Source organism: Lissotriton helveticus, chromosome 12 (assembly GCF_964261635.1).
Source record: "Lissotriton helveticus chromosome 12, aLisHel1.1, whole genome shotgun sequence".
NCBI lineage: Eukaryota > Metazoa > Chordata > Amphibia > Caudata > Salamandridae > Lissotriton > Lissotriton helveticus.
In genome coordinates this window covers 148,634,210-148,656,278 of record NC_136073.1, presented here as the reverse complement: position 1 = coordinate 148,656,278, position 22,069 = coordinate 148,634,210, and the positions used below count along the sequence as shown (strand labels likewise).

General features: G+C 41.1%; 1 protein-coding gene across 4 annotated transcripts in view; it reads right to left on the bottom strand.

Moving 5' to 3' along the window:
- LOC144799961 (uncharacterized) overlaps window positions 1-22,069 on the bottom strand; it is a 128,845-nt gene that overhangs the window by 49,100 nt on the left and 57,676 nt on the right. For all 4 annotated transcript variants that reach the window (XM_078671598.1, XM_078671599.1, XM_078671600.1 and 1 more), the window contains one exon: window positions 17,113-17,211. In XM_078671598.1, the coding sequence (XP_078527724.1) occupies window positions 17,113-17,211 (99 nt within the window). The remainder of the gene's footprint in view (window positions 1-17,112; window positions 17,212-22,069) is intronic.

Below are 22,069 nucleotides of genomic sequence, written 5' to 3'. Positions count from 1 at the left end.
TAAAGCAAGCGGCCTTGGCAGTGCTGCGAGTCTTAAAGAACTACTGGAGAAATCTACACAGCGGCACTAAAACAACCTGGGGATGTCTCAGCGCTAGAGACACGAAAAGGAAAAGGAGAGGCCAGATTCCCAAAAAACATATGAGGGGGCCACATTTTTTGCAAGACCCGACTTCTGTCACGTAACAGTTGAAAGGAGATGGAAGTTGAGACAATTAATCACCCCCCTCCAAAAACAAGGCGCAGAGGCATACTTAATGTTTTCGGCAAAACTAAAGGTCATTAATGGGGGCCAGACCAGGATGTTCTTCTCGGAAATCAAGGCAGGGGAATTCCTTCTGGAACTCACTGAGCAGCACAGGGGGAAAAACAATAGAGGGAAAAGCCCCACCAAAACCCCATAGGGCAGATATATAGCTCATAACCAGTTCAAAATACTCAGGATAGATTAGTAGGCGCAGGAAGGAGAGGGAGGCGACACTACAATCTACAGTGGCTACACATAGGTCATGCCTGACCTATTTGCCTGTAGAAGGGGGGTGGGAACTCAGGGGGAGGGGGGAGGAGAGGGGGGAGCAGGGGGGTGGTGACGGTTGTTTGGTAAATACAGCACAAGAGGATAAACTACACAGAAACAATTTCTTTTGGGTAAATGTACTGAATACACTAGTAGAGGGGAGGAATAACTGGGTTACCAGTAAGGAAATTTTTAGCAAGTATAGATGGCATTAAGGATTGCCTCCATAAATATCTGTGGCTTAAATGATGGGGGGAAAATACAGAAAGTGGCTGCTATGTTAAGAATCTTGAAATTAGACGTAGTCTGCCTCCAAGAGACACATATAGAGGGGAACAATACATTTATGTTGGATCAAATGGGCTTCGATGTACTTGCATATACAAGGCAAGGAACTAAGACAAGAGGGGTGGCCATATTAGCCAGGAACGGTGTCTTTAAAATTAAAAGGAAAAAAGAGGATCAATGGGGGAGATGGGTAATGATCGAAGGAGAATCAGCGGCGGGATCTTGCACAGTTGTTTCTGTTTATGGCTCCACCGATGATGAATGTTTTTTAATTTTTAGACCAGGAGCTGCCTCTGTGGTCGGAACCGATCATTTGCTGCGGGGACTTTAATATCAATGGCTTGGCGGGTTTGGGTATGACGGGAGGTGGCACATATGGGGGACGGAAGAAGAGAACGTGTAAAGCTATAAGTAATCTAGCGCGACACAATGTACTGGTTGATGTGTGGGCTCAGAACAATCCGCTCGGGACAGGGAGCACATACTACTCGGCACCACATAGGATGGTGGCCAGGTTAGATTACTTTTTGATCTCAAGCTCTCTGCTAAGGGGTAGCCAGCTGGAGAGGCTTCCCAAGATACTGTCGGATCATAATACGCTCGTGTTAACTCTCCCGCCGGGCATCAGGGGGTTAAGAAAGCCCTATACCTTGACTTTTGAGAGAGGGCTTTTAAGAGAAGGAAGCTATATTAATAGGATGCAGGTTTGGATTCAGCAGTTCTGGGAGATTAATAAGGGCTCAGCCTCCACCGGCATGGTCTGGGAATGCCTTTAAGGCCGGAATTAGGGGGGAAACTCTGTGCTACACGCTTCAGAGGGCCAAGAAGGAGAAAGTTGAGATGGAGCAAAAGCTCAGTGACCTGGCAGACTTAGAAGAACGCTTAATCCTTGCCATTTCTAACCAAGATCCAATAGAGGATATACTACTAAAACTAGAATTAAACAAAGCAGAGGCTAGCGAAAGTATGGCAAGAAAGGCGGCAGGTAATTACCTGGCTTAAAAGGAAAAATGTTATGAATATAGCAATCCGTACTAGACAAAATATGGCGGCAGGTGAAATAAAGGAAATTAATAATGGGGAGGGAGGCATTGTAAATAAGATAGAAGATGTTCGGGAGGTTTTTAGGAAATTCTACGTTGCCCTATACGATCAGAGCCTTAGTAACACAGATTTAGAAATTACGGAATACCTGGCAGATATACCACATGCAGTGCTACACGAAGAGGGGAAAGAGGAGTTAGATCTTACACTGACCTTACAGGAAGTACAGGATGCGGTGGTTAATCTCCCTTCTGGGAAAGCTACAGGCCCGGACCAAATCCCGGCAGAATTTTACAAAACTTTTTGGGACACATTGGGGAAGGACATGCACGAGACTCTTATTCAGGCACAGTTAGGGAATTCAGTTCCACACTCCTGGGCAGGTGCAGATATCATAGTGATACTTATGAAGAATAAATCCCCACTAGAACCAGGGTCTTATAGGCCAATTACGCTTATGAATGCGGATGCCAAGATCTTTTCTAAAACTCTGGCACAAAGGTTAAGTAGGGTTATTCAGCTGTTAGTCAGCACTTCACAGCACGGGTTTATTCCAGGGAAAGGGACCACTCAACACATAAGACAGATGATCACTATTTTAGATGCTACGGGGGTTGCAGGGGACCCTGTCGCGGCTGTATTCCTGGATGCGGAGAAGGCTTTCAACAGGGTCTCCTGGAACTATCTGTGGAAAGTTCTGGAGTGGTTTGGCATCGGCAAGGGCTATATAAAAGCAATCCAGGCCCTATATCTGGACCCAACTGCGAAAATAAGGATCAATAAAGGCTATACTGAGAGTATGCAGATAAGGCGCGGGACAAGGCAGGGTTTTCCTGCATCGCCCCTCCTGTTCGCCTTGTACATTGACCCTATTCTGCGTAGGCTAGAGAGGAACAACATTATCTTTCCAGTAAAACTGCATGGTAAGGATTATAAAATTTTCGCGTACGCGGATCATGTAGCCATTATCACAACAAACCCAGAGAGGGCTATACCGGAGATTGAGAAGGAGGCAACAAACTTTGGGGCAGTCTCAGGATATCTGATGAACAAGGGAAAGACGCAGATAGTACAAAACAGATTCATGACACATCAAGATACTAGAGTGGTCGAGGAAGCCATATATTTAGGGATAAAGGTTACCGCTGATTTAGACAGATTGGTAGAGCTTAATATGGGACCCCTATTAATAAAAGTAAAGGAAAACACTGGAAGGATGCACAATTTACATTTGACTTTGATGGGCCGTTTAAACGTGATCAAGATGATCACATTCCCGAAGTTCTTGTATATGTTCAGAGCCATTCCACTGCTCTTTGACCATTCATGGTTCAACAAACTAGAAGCAATACTCAACAGATTTATCTGGGCGCAGGGAAAGACCAGGAGAGCCTATCGATACCTCACATTACCTAGGGAAAAGGGGGGATGGGGGGCCCCAGACTTTAGGCTCAACTACTGGGCTGCAGCCTTGCAGTAGTTTCAGGGGCTTATAGGGAGCGGAAAACGATCAAGGGGATGACACACCTGGATTCACGAATGTATATACTGCACTGCTGGGTGATGGGGCAGAGAACGGTTTTTTGAACACAATTGATTTTAGCTACTTCAAACATACAAGGTTCAAGACATTACGAGCTGCATATATCATCTGGAAGGCGGTTTAAAAAAAAGTGGGCTTAGGCAGATATAATAGCTATACACGGATGTACACGAATCAGTCATTACCAGGGGATATTTTTAGTGATACGGTCATGAGGGACTGGGATAACAAAGGGATCAGGAAGGTTGGGAATCTCATGGATCAACAGGGGGTATTTTACAGTTTCATGATCTCCAAATAAAATTTAAGTTAACAGGCAGTAGCTTCTTCAAGTACCTGCAGGTAAGAAGCTACTTTTTAAATAAACAGGGGGGCACACTAGGTTTCGGCCAATGTCGCATAATGGATTATATAGAGCGTTGCACTCACTGTACAATTCGGCAGCTTTACTCAGAACTCTATGCATATAAAAGTGATGATAGGGAAAAATTTGTCACGAAGTGGGCAAAGAAAGTGGGATCGCAGCCGGGCGGATTGCAGCTGTCTTTAGATCTGGGCCGTACGGTTTTATGCTCAGCAACTCTACAGTCGCAGCATTATAAGACCCTGTATTCGCTTTACCACACTCCTGCTAGAATTGCACAATGGGGTGGTAACTCGGGAACAACCTGTCCACGTTGTGACTTAAGTAATGCAGAAATCGTCCATATGTTCTCTCAATGCCCACAATTGTATTCTTTAAAGGTTGCTATCGAGAATTTTATTGAGGGTTCATTGGGATTAAAGGTTAAGCTCTCAGATGAATTAATAATGTTGGGGGTGCTGGCAGGGGTAGAGGGCATTCCCACTGAGTTTCTGTTTATGGTAACCGCGAATATGCATAGCAAGGTAATGGCTTGATAGGGTACGACCAACCTTTCAAATCTGGGTTGCCAGATTACTCTCTACCTATAATTTGGAAAAAGCAATATATGACAGAAAGGGACGTAGAGCTAGAACTTTGGGCGGGAAGATATGGCAACCTATAGCTAAATGGAAAAATGCAATGATCAATGGAGATCTGATTGATGCCGCTTCTGGAGATATACCTCCCACTACTGTTTAAAAAATGTAAATATTTGGGTTCTATGATTGTTATTCATGGTGCATTGTATTGTTTGAAAACGTTTGTGTCATGGTAGAAACGTTATAACTTGTATGAGTGTGCTGTAACACTCACTGGATTGTTTGGAAAAATGTAAACTTTTAATAAAAAATATTTTTAAAAAAGAAAAAGAAAATAAAAAAAAAGAAAAGCCAGCTATTCAGTGGAGTTATCAGTGAAATCTATTGCACATTAAATAACCACCCACAATGTACTAACTTTGGGGGTATTCACAGAGACACAGGTGTAAATGTTTCCACAATTAAAATGTGCCCACCAAATTTACACCCAAATGCCGTAGTAGTAATCAGTGTTCAAACTGTTGGAAAGTCCAGCAACCTGTACAGATTCAATAGGATTTAAGTGGGAAGATGATATCATTTGCAGTCAAAATAATCATTTGACAGGATAAACTACAGTAACGAATATGTAGCGAATTACACGTTTTCGCTAACCCTACTCATTGATAAAGTACGCAATTGTGGAAATGAGAAAGTATATTGAATGTCTGCATACAAATCATGGGAATGCACTTAAATACTGACTATCCCTCTATTCAAGGCCCCTAGAATTAAGGGATTCTGCAAGCACTGCATTTTTCGAATAATTATTGATTTGCCACACAATCCATTATATGCTGCATAATTTGAAGAGTTTAACTAAAAGACTGATTCTAGCTCATACAGAACAAAGGTTAATAAAATATGATGACGTGTTCCTGAGCAGTGTAAGGCCTTTTGCAAAAGTACTGGATGTCTTAACCTTTCGCATTTATGACAACTCACCTCATCACTCACTTGTTTGTGCTATAATGGCTCCGTTTACCACATTACATTCATCATCCAACGCTTCCACTTTCCAAAATGGATTTCATGTGGATACCACTTTTCTCCCTCCCATTAATTCAAATGGTACAGATCAAGACACAGAATGTGGTGTGGTTCTATATGCCTACACAACATCTCTGACAGCCATCTCACAGTCAACGCTTGCCTTTATCCAACTTTGGATACACTCAACCAAAACCCTATGGAATCTTTCGACTTTTCCATTAGCTTGTGCTTGCGGGTGCGAACAATGTTTTACTCCTACTTTTGTTAAGAATCCTTGCATATTAGATGATGTAAATTGCACGCCGTTGTCCGTCAATAGTTCTTCAAGAACACCTTCTCTACTGAACACATCTTGTAGAAATCAAAGAACAGATTCCGTGTTGGGTTCTGAAACTCCCCTCACCTCCACCCATCTAGATAGATGATCTATTAACACCACAAAGTATTTCATGCAATTGGATAGTACATGGAACGGACCTAAAAAATCCACAGCAACTCTTTGCTACACTTTATTAGGACACAACACGGGTTTGCAAATTGGTGTGGATATAGACAAATGCTTATCACATTATGAGCATTGTACATATTCACTTACCAAAGTTTCAACCTCACGATCAACTTTGGGCTTTGGGATTTTCAATTACAATGATCGGCTAGTGAACAAGAATCCCAAAATGACTTTGATTTTAGGTTTGATAAACATAAGCTTACCACATGATTCTCTGAGTCCTGCCTGGACAGAATTGCATGCCAGATTGCCTATGGACTGACTGCTCAGTGCCATGCCCTGTCTACCTGAGCTCCCCCCACTGTCCGTAGATTGTAGTGACATATGTGAAAGTTTGAGAAATCACACAGTGAGACAACAATACTCCATCATATACATTTAAAACAGATGATCACTGTGGATTTAATGTCTTCATAAAAATACCTTTTTGTCACAAGGTTTGCAGATTCAGTCCAAGTTTGTATACCCGGTTCCAGGTTTGCAGATGCCAAATCAGTATGAACATTTATTTGAAAAAGTATTTTTTGAGAATCATGAAAAAATAAAATAAAGTTTACAGTGAGACCATGCAAGTCAAATATCATGTGCAGAGAGCGCTATGTGCATGGGAGCAGGTGCATTGTGATGTCACCAATGCTGTCAATGTCGATCTTGACAGTGAGGTCATGGATGATGTCATGTCAAAAGAAGTGCATTGGGGCAATCTATGTGCATAAATGGGCAATTTATGTAGTTTCAAGTCTGGCTTGACAGCACAACTGTCTGCCAGAGCTCATGTACTCACAAAAAGATTTTTAAACACTATAAAAAAAGGACTTAGGCTCCGCCCCTTTGTTGAGCATCCTTCCATCATTTTGATTGAGTAATTGTGTTGGTCCACCAAAGAAGCAGTTTCATTGTTCATAGCTATGAGAGGCATTGTTAACAGAAATCCTGTGTCAAATATAATTGGTATGGCTTTTGCATGATTTTACACGTTGACAAATACAGTTGAAGATGTTTAGCATTATGAGCTGCCTGAAAAATCGAAGAGAAATGAGTTTTGCATTCTGAATTTTCTGTGAAATGGAATTAAAATGGCTTTTAACAAATGAACTGTCTGTGATGCAAAAGGAAGGGGTTATAACTTGTAAGTGGTGAGCGCTGTGACAAATACAATAGATACATTATGAACTTTAAGGAAAACCCCATAGGTGCTGGTTAGCTGATCTGGTTTGACCAGCTGTTTGTGATCTTACCTGACTATTTGATCAGTTGTTTTTAATCTGGTTTCCATTCCTTTCTCAATACTTCCCTATCAACAGTACCAATCGATCTTCTCCAAATAAAGAAGAAGATGCATTGTAGAGTACATGAGCATATGGTGGATGTTTCAAATTCTAATGATTAGGGATCAAGGGGCTGAGACTGTTCACATGTGTATCTAGTGCATAGTCAGGGTTCAAGAGTAAGGAGACCCAAGAACACCACAGATATGGAGCATAGTAGAAGTGGTGAAATGCACAACTAGTGACAGAATACTAAGGGGTTGATTCACAAAGATACCTTACACTTTTGGATAAGGTTACTATTTTTTGGCTATTCACAAAATATGAGTGTAAAGTTGTTATGTGCCCGGGTTAGGCCCATGAAGCGAAGTGGTTAGGTACTTACAATGTCCTATTTTCACAATAACTTTTCTGCAGTGACCTTTTGCACATATTTGCATGCACGACAATGTTGGATTTGTTTCTCTGAAACTACTTTGTTAAAACATCTAGCTTCACACCATGGGCGTCCGCAGACATTTTTCCAGGGGGGGGGGGGCACAATGTTAACGTCATCACCATGCTCTGACATGATGTGTGCCAGGTGGGGCACAAGAAACACGGCGGTGCAGAACTGGGATAGACTCAATTAAATGCCAGGAATCCAGAATCCAGCCAACAAACACCACCTGTAGAGTAAACGCTAAACTTTCTGACAAGGTGCTTTATCTCTGTCCGCTAGGTGTGCAGACTTCCGGGTCCTCGATCCAACATCAATCAAGGCTGTCTTCAGCACAATTTGATTTTTATCAGAATACTTTCAAACAGCCTATGATTAAAGCACCAGAATAAAGATACTGTATACACAGTGTTTGTTAGGGATTATTTGTAGCACAAATATTTACCAATATTGGCTTCTTGGTGCTAGAATTCATGATAACTTTTATCCAAAGTTAAAGCACAACGTCAAAGTTAGTAATAAATAATGCATCAATCACACACACTAGTGAGTCGCCAATGGGTGCTCCCTTTACTAGAATTCCCCGGCCATTGCTAAATTTGACACACATTCAATTAATTTATACAAAATAAAATGTATAGGTCCAAATGTTAGCTATATTTTTTAAAAGAAACTTAGAGTCCCTCTATGTGTAGTCAATGTCAAACTGACAACGTGCCCTCGTTTAGGGATACAATAATGGCCAGCTCCCTTATGCGGAAGCCCGCCACCGTAAATGTGTGGCACATGCGGCGCCCGCGGCGGCGGCACATCACAGGTCCAGGGATGCTGAGTCTTACACAGTGGTCGAAGTGGGGGTAAAAAAGTAGGGGAACAGTGGGCGGAGAATCAAAGGGCGGGAATAACCCAAGGATTAGATCTGTGGGTGGAGCCAGAGGTGTGGCCAGGATGCGCAAACATCCCAATTTTTAGTATTTGTTTGGCATTTCACTGCCCAGTTTAATCAACCAATGGATTCACATTATTGTTTAAGGTTATAATGAGTTATTGACATTAAAATATATTCACAAAGTGGGATAGGCTTCTAATCACAGAATGTACCAAATACGATAAAATGTGGAAACACAAGCCATTTGTCTCCGAGCCATGGAGTTTCTGTCATCCGCACTACTCCTTTTTTCCACAACAGCAGTTCAAACATGAATGGCAAAATATCCTAGTTTGCAAATGTTTTCTCTAAAATTATGGCTCTGCCATATTTGCCTCATAATGCAAGATCTGCTGCATGATCTGACCATTTAAACTAACAAATTGTTTGTAGCTCAAACATATCAAAAGTTAATATAAAATGTGACTTGTGTTGCTGCGGAGTGGATGGCCTATTGTAAAGGTTGACTGATCACCTTTCTCACTGCTGCGTTTGTATGTTACACTGGTACTAATAAGGCAAAATCTTTCCAGAGACTGTTAGCATGTGCACACACGTCAAACTAATAAAATATCTGAAAATATACTGCATTAAGCTGCAGCCTTTTTTTTAATGCATAATTTAGTCAACACTACGGCATAATGTTATCATCCTTTGCTGCATAATTAATTCCAGTGGCCCCACAGCAGGCAGCACATGTTAAAAGTGCTTGTGAATTGAGCCGGGTGACTGTAAGTTTGCGAACTTAGTTTGGTGTGCGTGCAAATCCTGCATTGCCAATCCCTGGTGAGTTGCAGCTACTACTGCTGAAACAAGGCCAATGGAGGTACCTATGGGTGAGGCAGACTGGCCTCAAGGGCAGGGCCAGCACTGGTGGTGGCCTGTGCATTAATGTTTGTTAGTGCCCCCCCCAATGACCACCTCTGCCAAGGATTCCCTCACTACCACCCTTTAACTGTGCCCCCCAAGTTTCCATGACCACTCTCTCTCAGATGCATTTAATTTGATTCACAGCGCCACTCCTACCATTGTAGGGTGTCATAGCACTTTACATCACACACATTACACAGAGAGAATCAATATGTGTGTAAATCACTGTATAGAAAATGTTACATAAGACTAAGGACTACAAGGTGTAGGAGTCACATGATAAGCATACTGGTAGCCCGTATAGTTTTATAGTGATTGGTCTGGAGAAACACAATACCCGGAATTTAAAACGTAATACCATGGTTGGGGGTTCTCCTTAATAATCAGAATTGATTTGTGTCCAAAAGAACACTTTTTGGGACATTAGGATAATCAAAGACTGGGGTGGGGTAGGGGGGCGGGGACCATACGCTCTAATTTATACCTTGCACTTTGTATGCAGCTCTTAGATGACAGTTAATAGCTCACTGTTCTAAGTTAGGATGTTTATTTATAAACTGCAAGTAACAAAAGGATCTCTGTGACAAAAGCAGTAGCCCACTGACCTATTTACATTATGTGCACTTTGTGATCTGCATGGAGCATGTTCTTTGCAGCCGGTACATTAACCCTCTGAGCTGCCTTTCCATAAGTCAAAACTTCCACTAGACAAAATTCTGATCTCTCTTTAGGAAGAACATTAATCGCCAGATTCATCATGACATTTTTATTGTTGCCGAAAATTGCTGGAGGCCAGGAAGGAGGCAGCAAGCGTTTTTAAAACCATAATATACTTGCAAATATGATGCCTCCACCTAAATTCAGCAACCGGTGCGGTCACACTGCTTGCACTGCCCTAGAGCTGGCCCTTCTAACGGGTCCTGTGACCTCAGTGACAGGGTCACTGTTGCTCTAGGGTGTGCTGCTTCATAGGCCTGCCCGCAAGACTGGAGGTGAACTTCAGTATGGATAGTGGTGGACAAGCCTTAAAGGTTAACCTACACTTGTCATGCTAGGGTCCACCTGCTGATGCGAAGACACCAGGACTTCTAAGGTGTTGCGAAGCCTTCTAAGGTCTAGCATGTGATTGTGCTCTTGCAGGAGAGTGGTTTGGTGGACTGGTTATTAAGGCTAAACCTGGTTCCCAGTTCCAAATTCAGCAGCTCTGACCATAGTGCCACATCCACTCCCCCACTGAACACCGTATTGCCCCAGAGTAAAACTCCCACTGTCTTTAACTACAACCCAATTGTTGCCCGCTATAAACATCTGGATGCGACTCAATTTAAATTCCGCACTAGACAAGAGCAATATGCGGCCTACAAAAAAAAAGTAACAACATCCTGGAAAAAGCAAACACTTATAGGGAATGCAAAATTTTGCAAACCATGGGAAATGTAAGCAGGAACAACATGGTTACCTTAATGCTTTTGCACTCACTATTCAGAAATCAGTGAGTGCTTTTTCCTGAAAAGTTAAGGACACGACTACAGGGCCCTGAATGGACCCATTTCAATGGCCATTGCTGATATCCTTACAAAACGTAAGCAGGATGGTAAAAAGACCACATCCCTGGACGCAGAGCCGCAGGCCAAATTTTGTTTTCCAATCCACACATTGTAGTACCAAGTGCACTAGTTCCAAGTCCAGGGAAAACAAAGACAAGAAAACAAAAATAGCGCTTCACTGGCAAACTCTGTAAAAGTGGCGCTAAAGTGTTTCAGTGTGAATAAAATCAGTTTGGCCAGTTTGCTACCACTCTGTCTTACTTTATTTAGTTATTTATATATTTTTAGCCTTTTATTCATAATGCTGCACTTTGGAATTCAAATATCAGAACAATATGACATTTCCAGCAAAAGCGTCTTTCTATTTTGGATCCATTTCACAGTGAAGCAAATAAAAGAAAGGAGAGGAAAGAGAGTAAGAACCCCGTCTTGAAGTCACGGTTTTTTTCATGGGCGTCCGCAGGGGGGTCAAGGACGGTCGCTCCAGGGGGGGGGGCAAGCGCCCCACCTTGCCCCCCCCTGCAGACGCCCATGCTTCACATAACATCATCACGATGCCTCGAACATCATGAACAAGCACCTTCTACACGCAATGTACAAATGTCGTTCTATCTTCCTCCACGGTGTGACAGGGCTATCTACATATCCATGACATCGCTAATCTATACGCACATCGCAAGACTGCTTTCTATTATAAATAAAGAGCATCATTCTCTCCCGCCCTGTAATGAGGTTTGAATGATCTCTTGAGGGGATTCTTGGATTCACACCTACACACGCTCTAGGTACACACAGAGTTGGGTGTGCATAGTAAGAGTATGCCTGATTACTGCCTTGTTTATATGCCTGTATATATACACTGTTTTAGCATCACGGTAGAACTGTATCTACTATTTACACTTTTGGTGCTTGTAATCACTTTCATCTGCTTCTGTCTACTGATTATCGCAGCACATGTATTCTGTACCAGAGTAACTTTGGTTCAATAAATATATTTAAAACGTCCCACTGTGTATTCCGTATATTTTGCAGAGAACAAGTAAGCATGAGTGACTGAGCAAAAGATTCTGATCTGTTTCCAAGATCCCTGAGGGGTCTGGGTTGTCATGTTCAGTGGTTGTCAGAAACCATTCGTTTCCTAGTAAGGTTAGCAGGCTTTTAGTGGCACTGAGAGGTAGCTGGTCTCTAGAACAACATATCCTGCGGGGTGCCCAGAATCAATCTAGGCACCTCACCCAAAGTTTATGTTGTCTAACAAACACGCAGGTCCTATGGATTTGTGGGAACTACACGACAAAGTTACTCAAAAAAGTGTAACTTACATGTCTCCAACCTCTGAAGGAGGGGCTGTAGCCAAATTTACAAGTGTAAGCTGCTACTGCCAAAGTGGAAGAGCTGAAAATGTGGCTTTTGACAGCACCATTACCGTCCTGTCTATTGTTATAACCTGCTGCAGTCTGGCTTTCAGCACCATGAAGTCAATTTCCTAACCATTAGTAGTACTTTATAAATCGTTGTTACATTAAAACACATGTCCAGTTAGTTGTTATGATTTGAAAAGCAACAGCAATACAGAGATCAATAAATTTACGAGTATGAAGCGGGACATCCCAAACAGGAGCCAAACCACCCAAAAATACAGAAGAAAGAAGAAAAGGAACATTAGTGGACAAAATCTTGTTAAGTGTACGCCAAATGTGGGACCACAGAAGGTGGGCCTTAGGACAAAGAAAGAACATGTGAATCAAATCACCAGAAGTGCATGAACAAGACCAACACTTCTTAGCATCTAACAATTTAAATTTGAATAAATCACAGGGAGTATAAAATAATCTATTATAAAAAAAAGTAAAGGGTTTGTGTGGTGCTTGCTTTTCAAATCATAACAACTAACTGGAAAGATACCAAAAATGTGGTTTATAATGCTTGGTGGAATTTACTCTGCCATCATCACAGATTAGATCGTGCATGTGCTTCCTCTATTCCGATGTTGATTAAACGTGATTTACTTTGGTCCCCTTTAACAGACTATTTATCTAAAAGTGCCTCATGATCACATGTTATTGTTATTATTAGTATTACTGTTATTACAATTTTTATATACTTATATTATTTTATACATCTTTACTCTGTTTCTCATTCTTTTTCACTGCTGTTCCCTTTCCCTTCCCCCCTTTTTTCCTTCTTCTTTCCTTCTCTTTTTCTCTCTTCCCCCCACAAAATGTAAAGTTATAAAAGCATTCTTTCATATGTATAGTTTTGTCCCCCTGGGGCTCTTCTTGTTATGATGGCACATTATTCTCCATAACTATTTTGTTTCCTGTTGCTCTTTATTTATGCCGTTGTACTGACGTTTTACATTGTTTTATTCAATTCAATAAAGCTTTTCAAACTTAAAAAAAAAAAAAAACACATGTCCAGCACCACACATGGCCAACTATCCTTCTCGGGGATGGCACCCAGAATTTGGAATGCCTTACCCCCAGAAATCAGACTTAACCCTTCCACTGCTGCTTTTAAAAATGAAGTTAAATGCATCCTCATGGCTAAATACACATGAGTATGGTCTACGGAATCAAGGTGGTGAAAAGCAGCTAGCTATTAACCACAAGACACTTAATAGATTCTCTGTACCTCTGTGTGGATATACTATTTGTGCTTGTATATGTAACCTTTTACTGTTTGTATAGCGCTCTGATATCCGCCAGGATCTTGTTCGCGCTCTATAAAACTTTCAAAATAAATAAATAAATAAAATAAACTACTGGTACTGCAATACAATCTTGAAAAAATGATTGAGGTAGGGACTTTAAATAAAACTTTATAGGAAATAATATTTTCAGTCGGTTTAAGTTGTTTTTTTACTATACTCTAAAGAGATCTCCACCCCGACTATGCAGTCTCCCTATAGTAAAGTATAGGGGAAATTAAAAAAGTTTATTCATCTCAAACAATTATTTAAAATAGTTCATGTTAAATATTATTGTTTAATAAGTGCATGCATTTATTTTAAATGTAAAACACTAGACAAAAATACTACATCAATATTAACCTCATTTTGTAATAATTATTTAGTTAATTTACAAATATTATATTAACTATTTTTCAGAAGTTTAAATTAAATAATAATTTCGCATAAAGAACAAAACTTATTTTGTTATATTCTAATCATTATTAGAAGGGATGTATAGAATTCATTATAACTAATGTTATATAGTAAAACAATTACATTCGTTTTTACATACTTAAATGGCTGTTCAAATATTTTAAGTTTAAATGAAAATGTGTGCTATTTTTATATATTTATTTTAACAATATAATAAATGTATTTTTTTAATATTTAAAATATTTTCATTTAATGTAGCATTAATATCTATGACGTTTTAGTCAAAGTTCCTACCTCCATTATTTTCTGTTGGATGGTTTAGTAGAATCAGTGGTTTGGTTATGTGTGGTGCTGGACTTAGTAAAAGTTACTTTAAAACTTTAAAAGTGTAGTTTGGTACCAGCAATGGATTTATTATTTTATGGGGGCAACAACCCTCCATAAACCCCAACCTGACCGTTCCTAATCCTCTCCCTTTCTGAAGTAAGTATTCCCCTTTTCCAGCCACTCCCTTGTATCCCACCCACAATTTCTACTAAAATTACTAACATTGGGCCTGATTCTCAAAGATATCTTACACCTTTGAGTAATTTACACTTTGAAGTAAGTTTACAATTTGCTATTTACAAAATCCGAGTTTAAGGTACTACTAAGCAAAAAACAATAGTAGTAATTTATGTGTATTTGTTTCCATTTTCTGTAATATCGATTTCTATTCCACTATTATTTAAGGAGCCGAGCACTTTGCACCACAAATACTCCAGTGATATTTTTGTCCTTGAGTTCAACGTCTTCTTTGTCTAAAGTTGTGTTCCAGTATTTTTGCACCTATTTGTTCTTCAGAACTTTCTCTCCAAGTCTTTTTGGGGCGACATCCTCTTCCACTGAAATATTTCTTTAATTTAGTGTCTACTCCGTTATGCTCTCCAGATTCTCTTTAAATAATGTCCACCAGTCCTGATTTCCCCCGGAGGACCTCTTTGCAGACACTTATCGTCTTTACATTGTAATACAATGCAAGCGGCTAAGTGAATATAGGAAAGTGTTTTTCCATTTCATGGCATTTGAGGTACAGTGGAAGGGTACGATTACTGCATCCGGCTATTGATAAGGGCCTGAAACCAGGCCCAGCATCAGTTCCTCTCCTTCTGATTGTTATGATGCACTTCATAGCCATAGCAATATCTGCCCAGTGGCCAGGTTGGCTTACCCATGTGCCATGGATTTAGCGCCTGGTTCCTTTCCTTTTGAGTGGTTGCTGAAGGTAGGTGGACAATGTTAGTCACCGTCTTTTTGGATGGTGGTGCATGTACTCACTCAGCATGCATCATCTCCCATCCTCCTTTCTTTTGCCGTCATTGGTTCCTCCTTGGTGTGCTCTCCCAGAACTGTGCTATGTGGGTTCAATAGCTCCATGATGGGAAGGGACAGGGTCAAAGGGAGATTTCAAGCCACAGTCGTCCCAGGTGGTCAACTCGTATGCGGTACCCAAGGCATTCATATCATTTTATGCCCTTTGTCACATTATATTGCTGTCTTCTAGTTTCAGGTCACTTGGGACTGAGTCCACCAAACCTCCAATATATAAGGAAAGTAAAACTGCAAAGGGGTACGTCATAATGTTTTAAGATCCTGCCTTCATCCTGATCCAATGCCCCCTTGCATTTAATTTCCTTGGTTCTACCTTGCATGTTTTTGTTTGTCTTGTTATTGTTTTTTTTTACCATTCTGTCATTTGTTGATTATTTTATAATTTGTTTCTTATTATTATTTTGCTTGCTTTGTTTTGGCTGGAGAGGATTTTTAGCCTTTGCTTTGTTTCTTTGCCTCGTGGATTTCTGTCTTTTCTCAAGACCTCTGATTAACTATCTGTTCCTCTTTATTTTTGCTAGCACTTTCTTTCTGCGCAAGCATCCCTTTTTTGGGAGTTGGCATAGAGATTTCGGGAGAAAGTTGCCCTTTTTATCCATTTAACTGTCACATATAAAAGCCAATGGAGGACTTTCAGAGGACCACCTGCATACAACAGCTGCTCAACACACTGCACAGAAGCACCTGAACACGGTGCCCCATGTCCCGGGCCAAATGTGGTCACTGTGCACAGCCTTGCCATGCATATAATTACAAAGTTAATTTTATTTGTTAATTGTTTTTCAGAATTTGCAAAAATGAATTCTCCCAAAATGTATGATGGCTCTACCCACAAATTTGCAGGACAGCCAATTCTGCAAACATACAAATGGGGGTATTTTTTTTTTGGGGGGCAGTATCTGATGCTTTGGTACCACCCCTCCCCCTCCAGTCCCAATTCACTGATCATATTGGCCAGATCCTCCAGTCATCCGAACATCCTTTGATCCCTTGGTGACTGAAGAGAAACCTATTCCCTCTTCCAATAGGTTTTGTTTATTGTGAACAGTGTGATGGGAGCACGTATACAAAGTTTGTAATATGTAGTCCAAGACAAGTTTTAACAATAAGTATAGTACCATATTAGTTGAATGACCGATAATACCATGTTATAATCTACAACATAGTTGAATCGGAAAAACAGTCAACACATGTCTCATCCATGGGACTTTGTCAAGGCTATTACGTTCAGTAGGTTCATTTAGTATAGCTTTGATAACAGCAACACGGATGTCCTCAAATGTTATTAAGTCATTTGCATTAGAGTATCCTAGACTCTTGCCCTTTGTACATGCTGGGAGCTGTAAACTCTTCTCGGTATCATCTATTTGTAAGTGTATATAAAGTTCAGCAATTAACCAGTATATGATAAAGATTGGTACAAGGTAGGTAGTAACTTGAATTGGCCAATACTCTAGGAAACACCAATACGACCGACTTAGCATCAACACTGGTCTTGTTGTTATTGAATCTATACCAAACAAATCTACCAAACATAATAATCTTAGGTAAACATAAGACCTCTTTCCTGGGCTTTTCATGCCCCTCAACAGTCTTTACCTATAACAGTTCTATAGGCAATTGGATTGGCTGAATCTCTTTGTTGTGTGACATGTATGCAACATCCTACCTTTCCTACTTCTTACATGCACACCATCATCATCTCACCTTTGGTCTTCTTCACCAGTATCAAGATGAGCGCCAGCAGCAGAATCAGACTAGAAGCAGCGGCCACAGTGTAGGGAAGATGTAAAGAGGTTGTTTCCCCTGTAGTAAGCATCAGACAACGAGTTAGAGGGATACGTAATAATACAGATTTTGATCACTTCTCTTCCACTGCTACAATTACGAATTGCTTAGAGGCACATACTTAGTAAATCTTAGGTCTTGACCCTGAGTATTGGGGATTTTGGTTCAATCACACCAGATTACATCCATAGACATGTTTATTTCATAACTTGCATTTTTTTAGCACCTAATAAGTGTTTCATATGTTCTACATAGCTTCTCCATACATAAGAAGCAAGTTAAATTGTCCAAATCAAACTGAAGAACACTGGGCAGAACATCCTATAAAGATTAATCCAAACAGACATCTCTGAAATGTGATGAATAGTCAAATTGTTGAATTGACCAATAAAGGGTTACATGACAAAATAATATCCTAAGACCAGCAAGCATAAAAACTTTAAATAGTAAAAAAAAAGGGTATTTAAATGTGTTTAAAAACAAAAAATCGAAAAAATGTAGTTCTTATGAGAAATAAAAAGAGGACAGACAGCTGACAGTCTTATTTCTATAATAACCCAAGAATGAAGGAGGAAGTGATGGAGCAGAGAGGATTATAAGGGAAATCGGTAAAGGGGACTCGGGCTAAAGGGACAGGAAGTTGCTGCTGATTTGCTAAGATTTCAAACAGAGCAAAAGGCTTGGATGGAACGCGAGACAGGAAGCGGGGTAGTGTGGAAAGGGAATATGATATGAGAGACTAAGAGTGGTTATGGGGGTTAACTGCAGTACTTAATTTGTCCTAGTGGTTGGCAGTGGGCACCACTGACACACCTAACAGAAGATTGTCCCATTGACACTGTCCAGTAGCTCCCCCGCAAAGGCGTGTGCCTGCTCTCTCAGTGTAGAGAAACAGGAAGCTGCCATAGAATCCAGCATACTGTAGTATAAAGTAATGTTGAGTAGCTTGTTTGTTGGTACTGCTGGTGAAGACAATGACATATTTCCCATCCCTCTATGAACAAAGAAAACTCAAGCAATAAGTTATATTTTTGGTTATTCTAATGTCATTCATCAATTTCTAACAGTTACTCAATTCCAAGACAGATTATAACTTCTGATTGTAGCATAGTTTCTGGATGTGAAGTTCTGTTCCACAGTATTAGGGCGATTGGATGATATATCGGTTTACCCTGAAAATAGTTCCATGCAGTTTGACCGAAAATTGTATTTTCAATTTAGGATAGGAACCCTACCAATTAAAGCTTTTACTTATAAATGGGCTCCCTGTTCAGATGAAAAATGTCCGAATTGTCCAACCTTGGCGGAGACTGTATCTCATTTACTTTTTATATGTCCTTTATATGCAGCCCCACGTCGTAAATGGTTGAGACCTATCTCCATCTCCCTGGGCACGCGTAGTTGTGCTGACGCTCTAAGGATTTTAGGATATGATTGTTCTCCACACATAGCTATTGCATTAGCCAAGTTTTTGAGTTGGACTTGGATTATTTGCACGCGCACTTTACTGCCAATTGCTTCTAGCTAGCCAGAAGGTCGTGTTTCTATTCAAGAATTGTTTTTTAATCATGAATTCATTTTAAAAATATTATAAATACATTTTTATCGAAATCCTTTATGATAGGCAGTAACTAAATGGAATTTAATATTTTTTTAACTCTGTATAGAGTACATGTATTATTTATTGTGTATTGTAACAATTGTTGGTATTGTGTGTGCTTTTATGACTTACTGTCGAATAAAGCTTTTTGAACTTGGTTCCATGCAGTTTTTGTGCCCTGGCCCAAACTCAATGTTGCCTCCACAAAACACGATGTCAAAATTCTTCGAGGGACCCCCACCATCTATAAACAACTCAAGACTTCTTTTTTCTTTTTGGGAAAGGGAGTGTGTTGCTTGTTATGATGTGTAAGACGTCACTTCCAGCAAAGCGTCTGGATGTGAACTTCTTTCCCCAAGTTTTAAAGTGAAATGAGAAAATAAATAGTTTTATCTTTAAAATGTTTCTTTGCATGTAGTTGTTTCGTTCTGGCGCAAATTTGCAATTCCCTACAAAACAAAAAGTCAGCAAAAATTGTGCATGCGTCCATAAGATTGTGGGTATGCAACTGTCCTGCTTAGAGCTCATTTTCAGCCTCACTCTGGTTTTCTCCATGTAGGTAGTCAGCATGCCACTAAAGGAAGTGGGCTGTGCCTGTGGTGAAAGTGGTCGGCAGTCTGAGAACATTATGGGTAGAGCACTGTCCTCTTTAAAAATGAAGAGGAAGAAGAGAAGGGAAGCCCTAGTTGATTAGAGTTACAGCATACAAATGATGGACAGAATGCTGACAATGCAAACATTCTCCCCCAGTCTAAAGATCCGGGTTAAATCCATCGTTCTTTTGCTCACCATGCCATCCAAGTTTCGACCCAGTCATATACAAATCAGTCTTGACCCTGTGCCTCATGGAAACATGCCAGACCAAACTGCCAAGCCAGGTCCTTCCTGGACCAGAAATAATCATCCTGGGACCAGTTTCAGGGTATTTCACCCTTCTTCAGCCACGCTAGCTTGAATCCAGTGGCACAGATATGAGTCCTGTGCTCTCCATGGCACTGGAGTCAAGCTATCCTGGCTGATGAGGGCTAAAAGCCCAAAACCGGTCCTAGGATGCTTGTTTCCAGTCCAGGGAGGACCTGGCCTGGCAGTTCAGGCTAAAGTGTTCCCATTGGGCGCAGGGTTAAGACTGATTTGCATATGGCTGGGTCCAAACTGGAAAGGTATGGTGAGCAAAAAAACTATGGATTTAGGCCCTGATCTTTGTACTGGGATGAATGCATGACATTGCTCTGCATTCTGTCCATAAATTGTTCTTTTTGCATTTGTCACCCCGAGTGGGACGGGTATGCTCAGACGTGAGTCCCATGTTCTCCATGCCACTGGAGTCAAGCTATCCTGGCTGAGGAGGGCTGAAAGCCCGAAACCGGTCCTAGGGATGCTTGTTTCCAGTCCAGGGAGGACCTGGCCTGGCAGTTCGGGCTGGACTTTTATCATTGGGTGCAGGGTCTAGACAGATTTGCATATGGCTGGGTCCAAACTGGAATGGCATAGTGAACAAAAAAACAATGGATTTAGGCCCAGATTTCTGTACTGGGGGTATGACATTGTTCTGCATTCTGTCCATCAATTGTTCTTTTTACATTTCTCACCCCGAGTGGGACGGGTATGCTCAGACGTGAGTCCCGTGCTCTCCATGCCACTGGAGTCAAGCTATCCTGGCTGATGAGGGCTGAAAGCCCGAAACCGGTCCTAGGATACTTGTTTCCAGTCCAGGGAGGACCTGGCCTGGCAGTTCGGGCTGGACTGTTCCCATTGGGCGCAGGGTCAAGACTTATTTGCATATGGCTGGGCCCTAACTGGAATGGCATGCTGAGCAAAAAAACGATGGATTTAGGCCCAGATCTCTCTACTGGGGGTATGACATTGTTCTGCATTCTGTCCATAAATTGTTCTTTTTGCACTAGTTGATTAGGGGCACATCAATGCACAGAAACAGGGGGCACCAGATACAGCATATTTCTGATGAGCTCAGTGTCCACAGGGTAAAATCAACCGAAGAGATTTGACATCCAAATTTCACAAAGGAAGGCATTTGTCAGCTTGAGTTTTTCATTTTGTCCAATGTCATCTGCTAGTTCCATTTTCAGGATCCTGGAGCAGTTAGTGGTTACTTGGCAATATTCTTTGTAGAAAGTGCTCCTCATTCTGTTCCACAGTGCTAGAATTGGAACACGGAACTCAGCAGTGCCTTTTTCTCACACCACCCTGCTCCAAAAACAGCGATTCTGCATTGGATGACAGTCATGACACAATAACTAAGGGCTTGCTTGGTGTGAACCTTGAGTGCCATCATTTATCGATGATTGCTGGTGGTGCACATGTGCTAATACTATGTTACTCTATAATGTTTTAAGGGGTGATATTTCAACAGTCTATTTGAACTTATACATGAATAGTGATCATGAATCCATGCACTTCTTTCATTCAAAGAAAGAACTTGGAAGAATGAGGGCAGAGTTCGATGTTAAAGCCACAGCCAAATACTTAGCGGGGGTCCTTGGACTGCACTCACTGGAAGGCGCTTTATCGTCATGCAGGTTCTTCTGTAGCTATGTGACCCTCCCCAAGATATTCCACTTCTAGGAGAAGAGGTACTTTGGGAAGGATGTAAGAAGGGTGGCATAGTCAGACATGGGAGGAGGGTGTATTTGTAATAGAGCGGATAGAAAGCAGAACAGAGTCAAGTGAGAGTCTATTGTAATGGAGTTAGGTAGGAGGATAGCACTTTCACAAGAGATGGGAGCAAAGCAGAATAGGGGGTGATCCCGGAAGAACAGTAAACTGCGCGAGAACTAAAGAATAGGCGGCGAAAGAAGAAGAGGAACAGAATACGAACTAAAATGCGAAAACAAGATGAATACCGGTAGAGCATTTATGGTTGAGAGGACAGTGAAATAGGATCAGGTTTGAGGGGAGCGAAAGAGCAAGAGACAGAGGACAGTAGAAGGATGGAATGGAATGAGAGAAGAATGGAGCCGTAAGGAACTGGGGGTTATTAAAGTAGGGCTGGAGGTGGTAATAAGGAGGGATGTGAGGAAAGAGCATTAGGCAGGAATGGGAGGAAAGCTGATAAGAAATTAATTGGAGCAGAAAAAGAGATAAAAGGAGGGTCTGAAAGCACAGTAATAAGAGAGAGAAGAGTGAAATAGGAATCACAGTAGGAATGATTGAGAAGAATGTGGAATAGAAGGGGTGGGATGAGAGTGGATTGGAACATGGTGAGAGGAGAACGTTACAAAAAAGGATGGAAGAATTGCAAAAAGGAGGCGCAGAGCA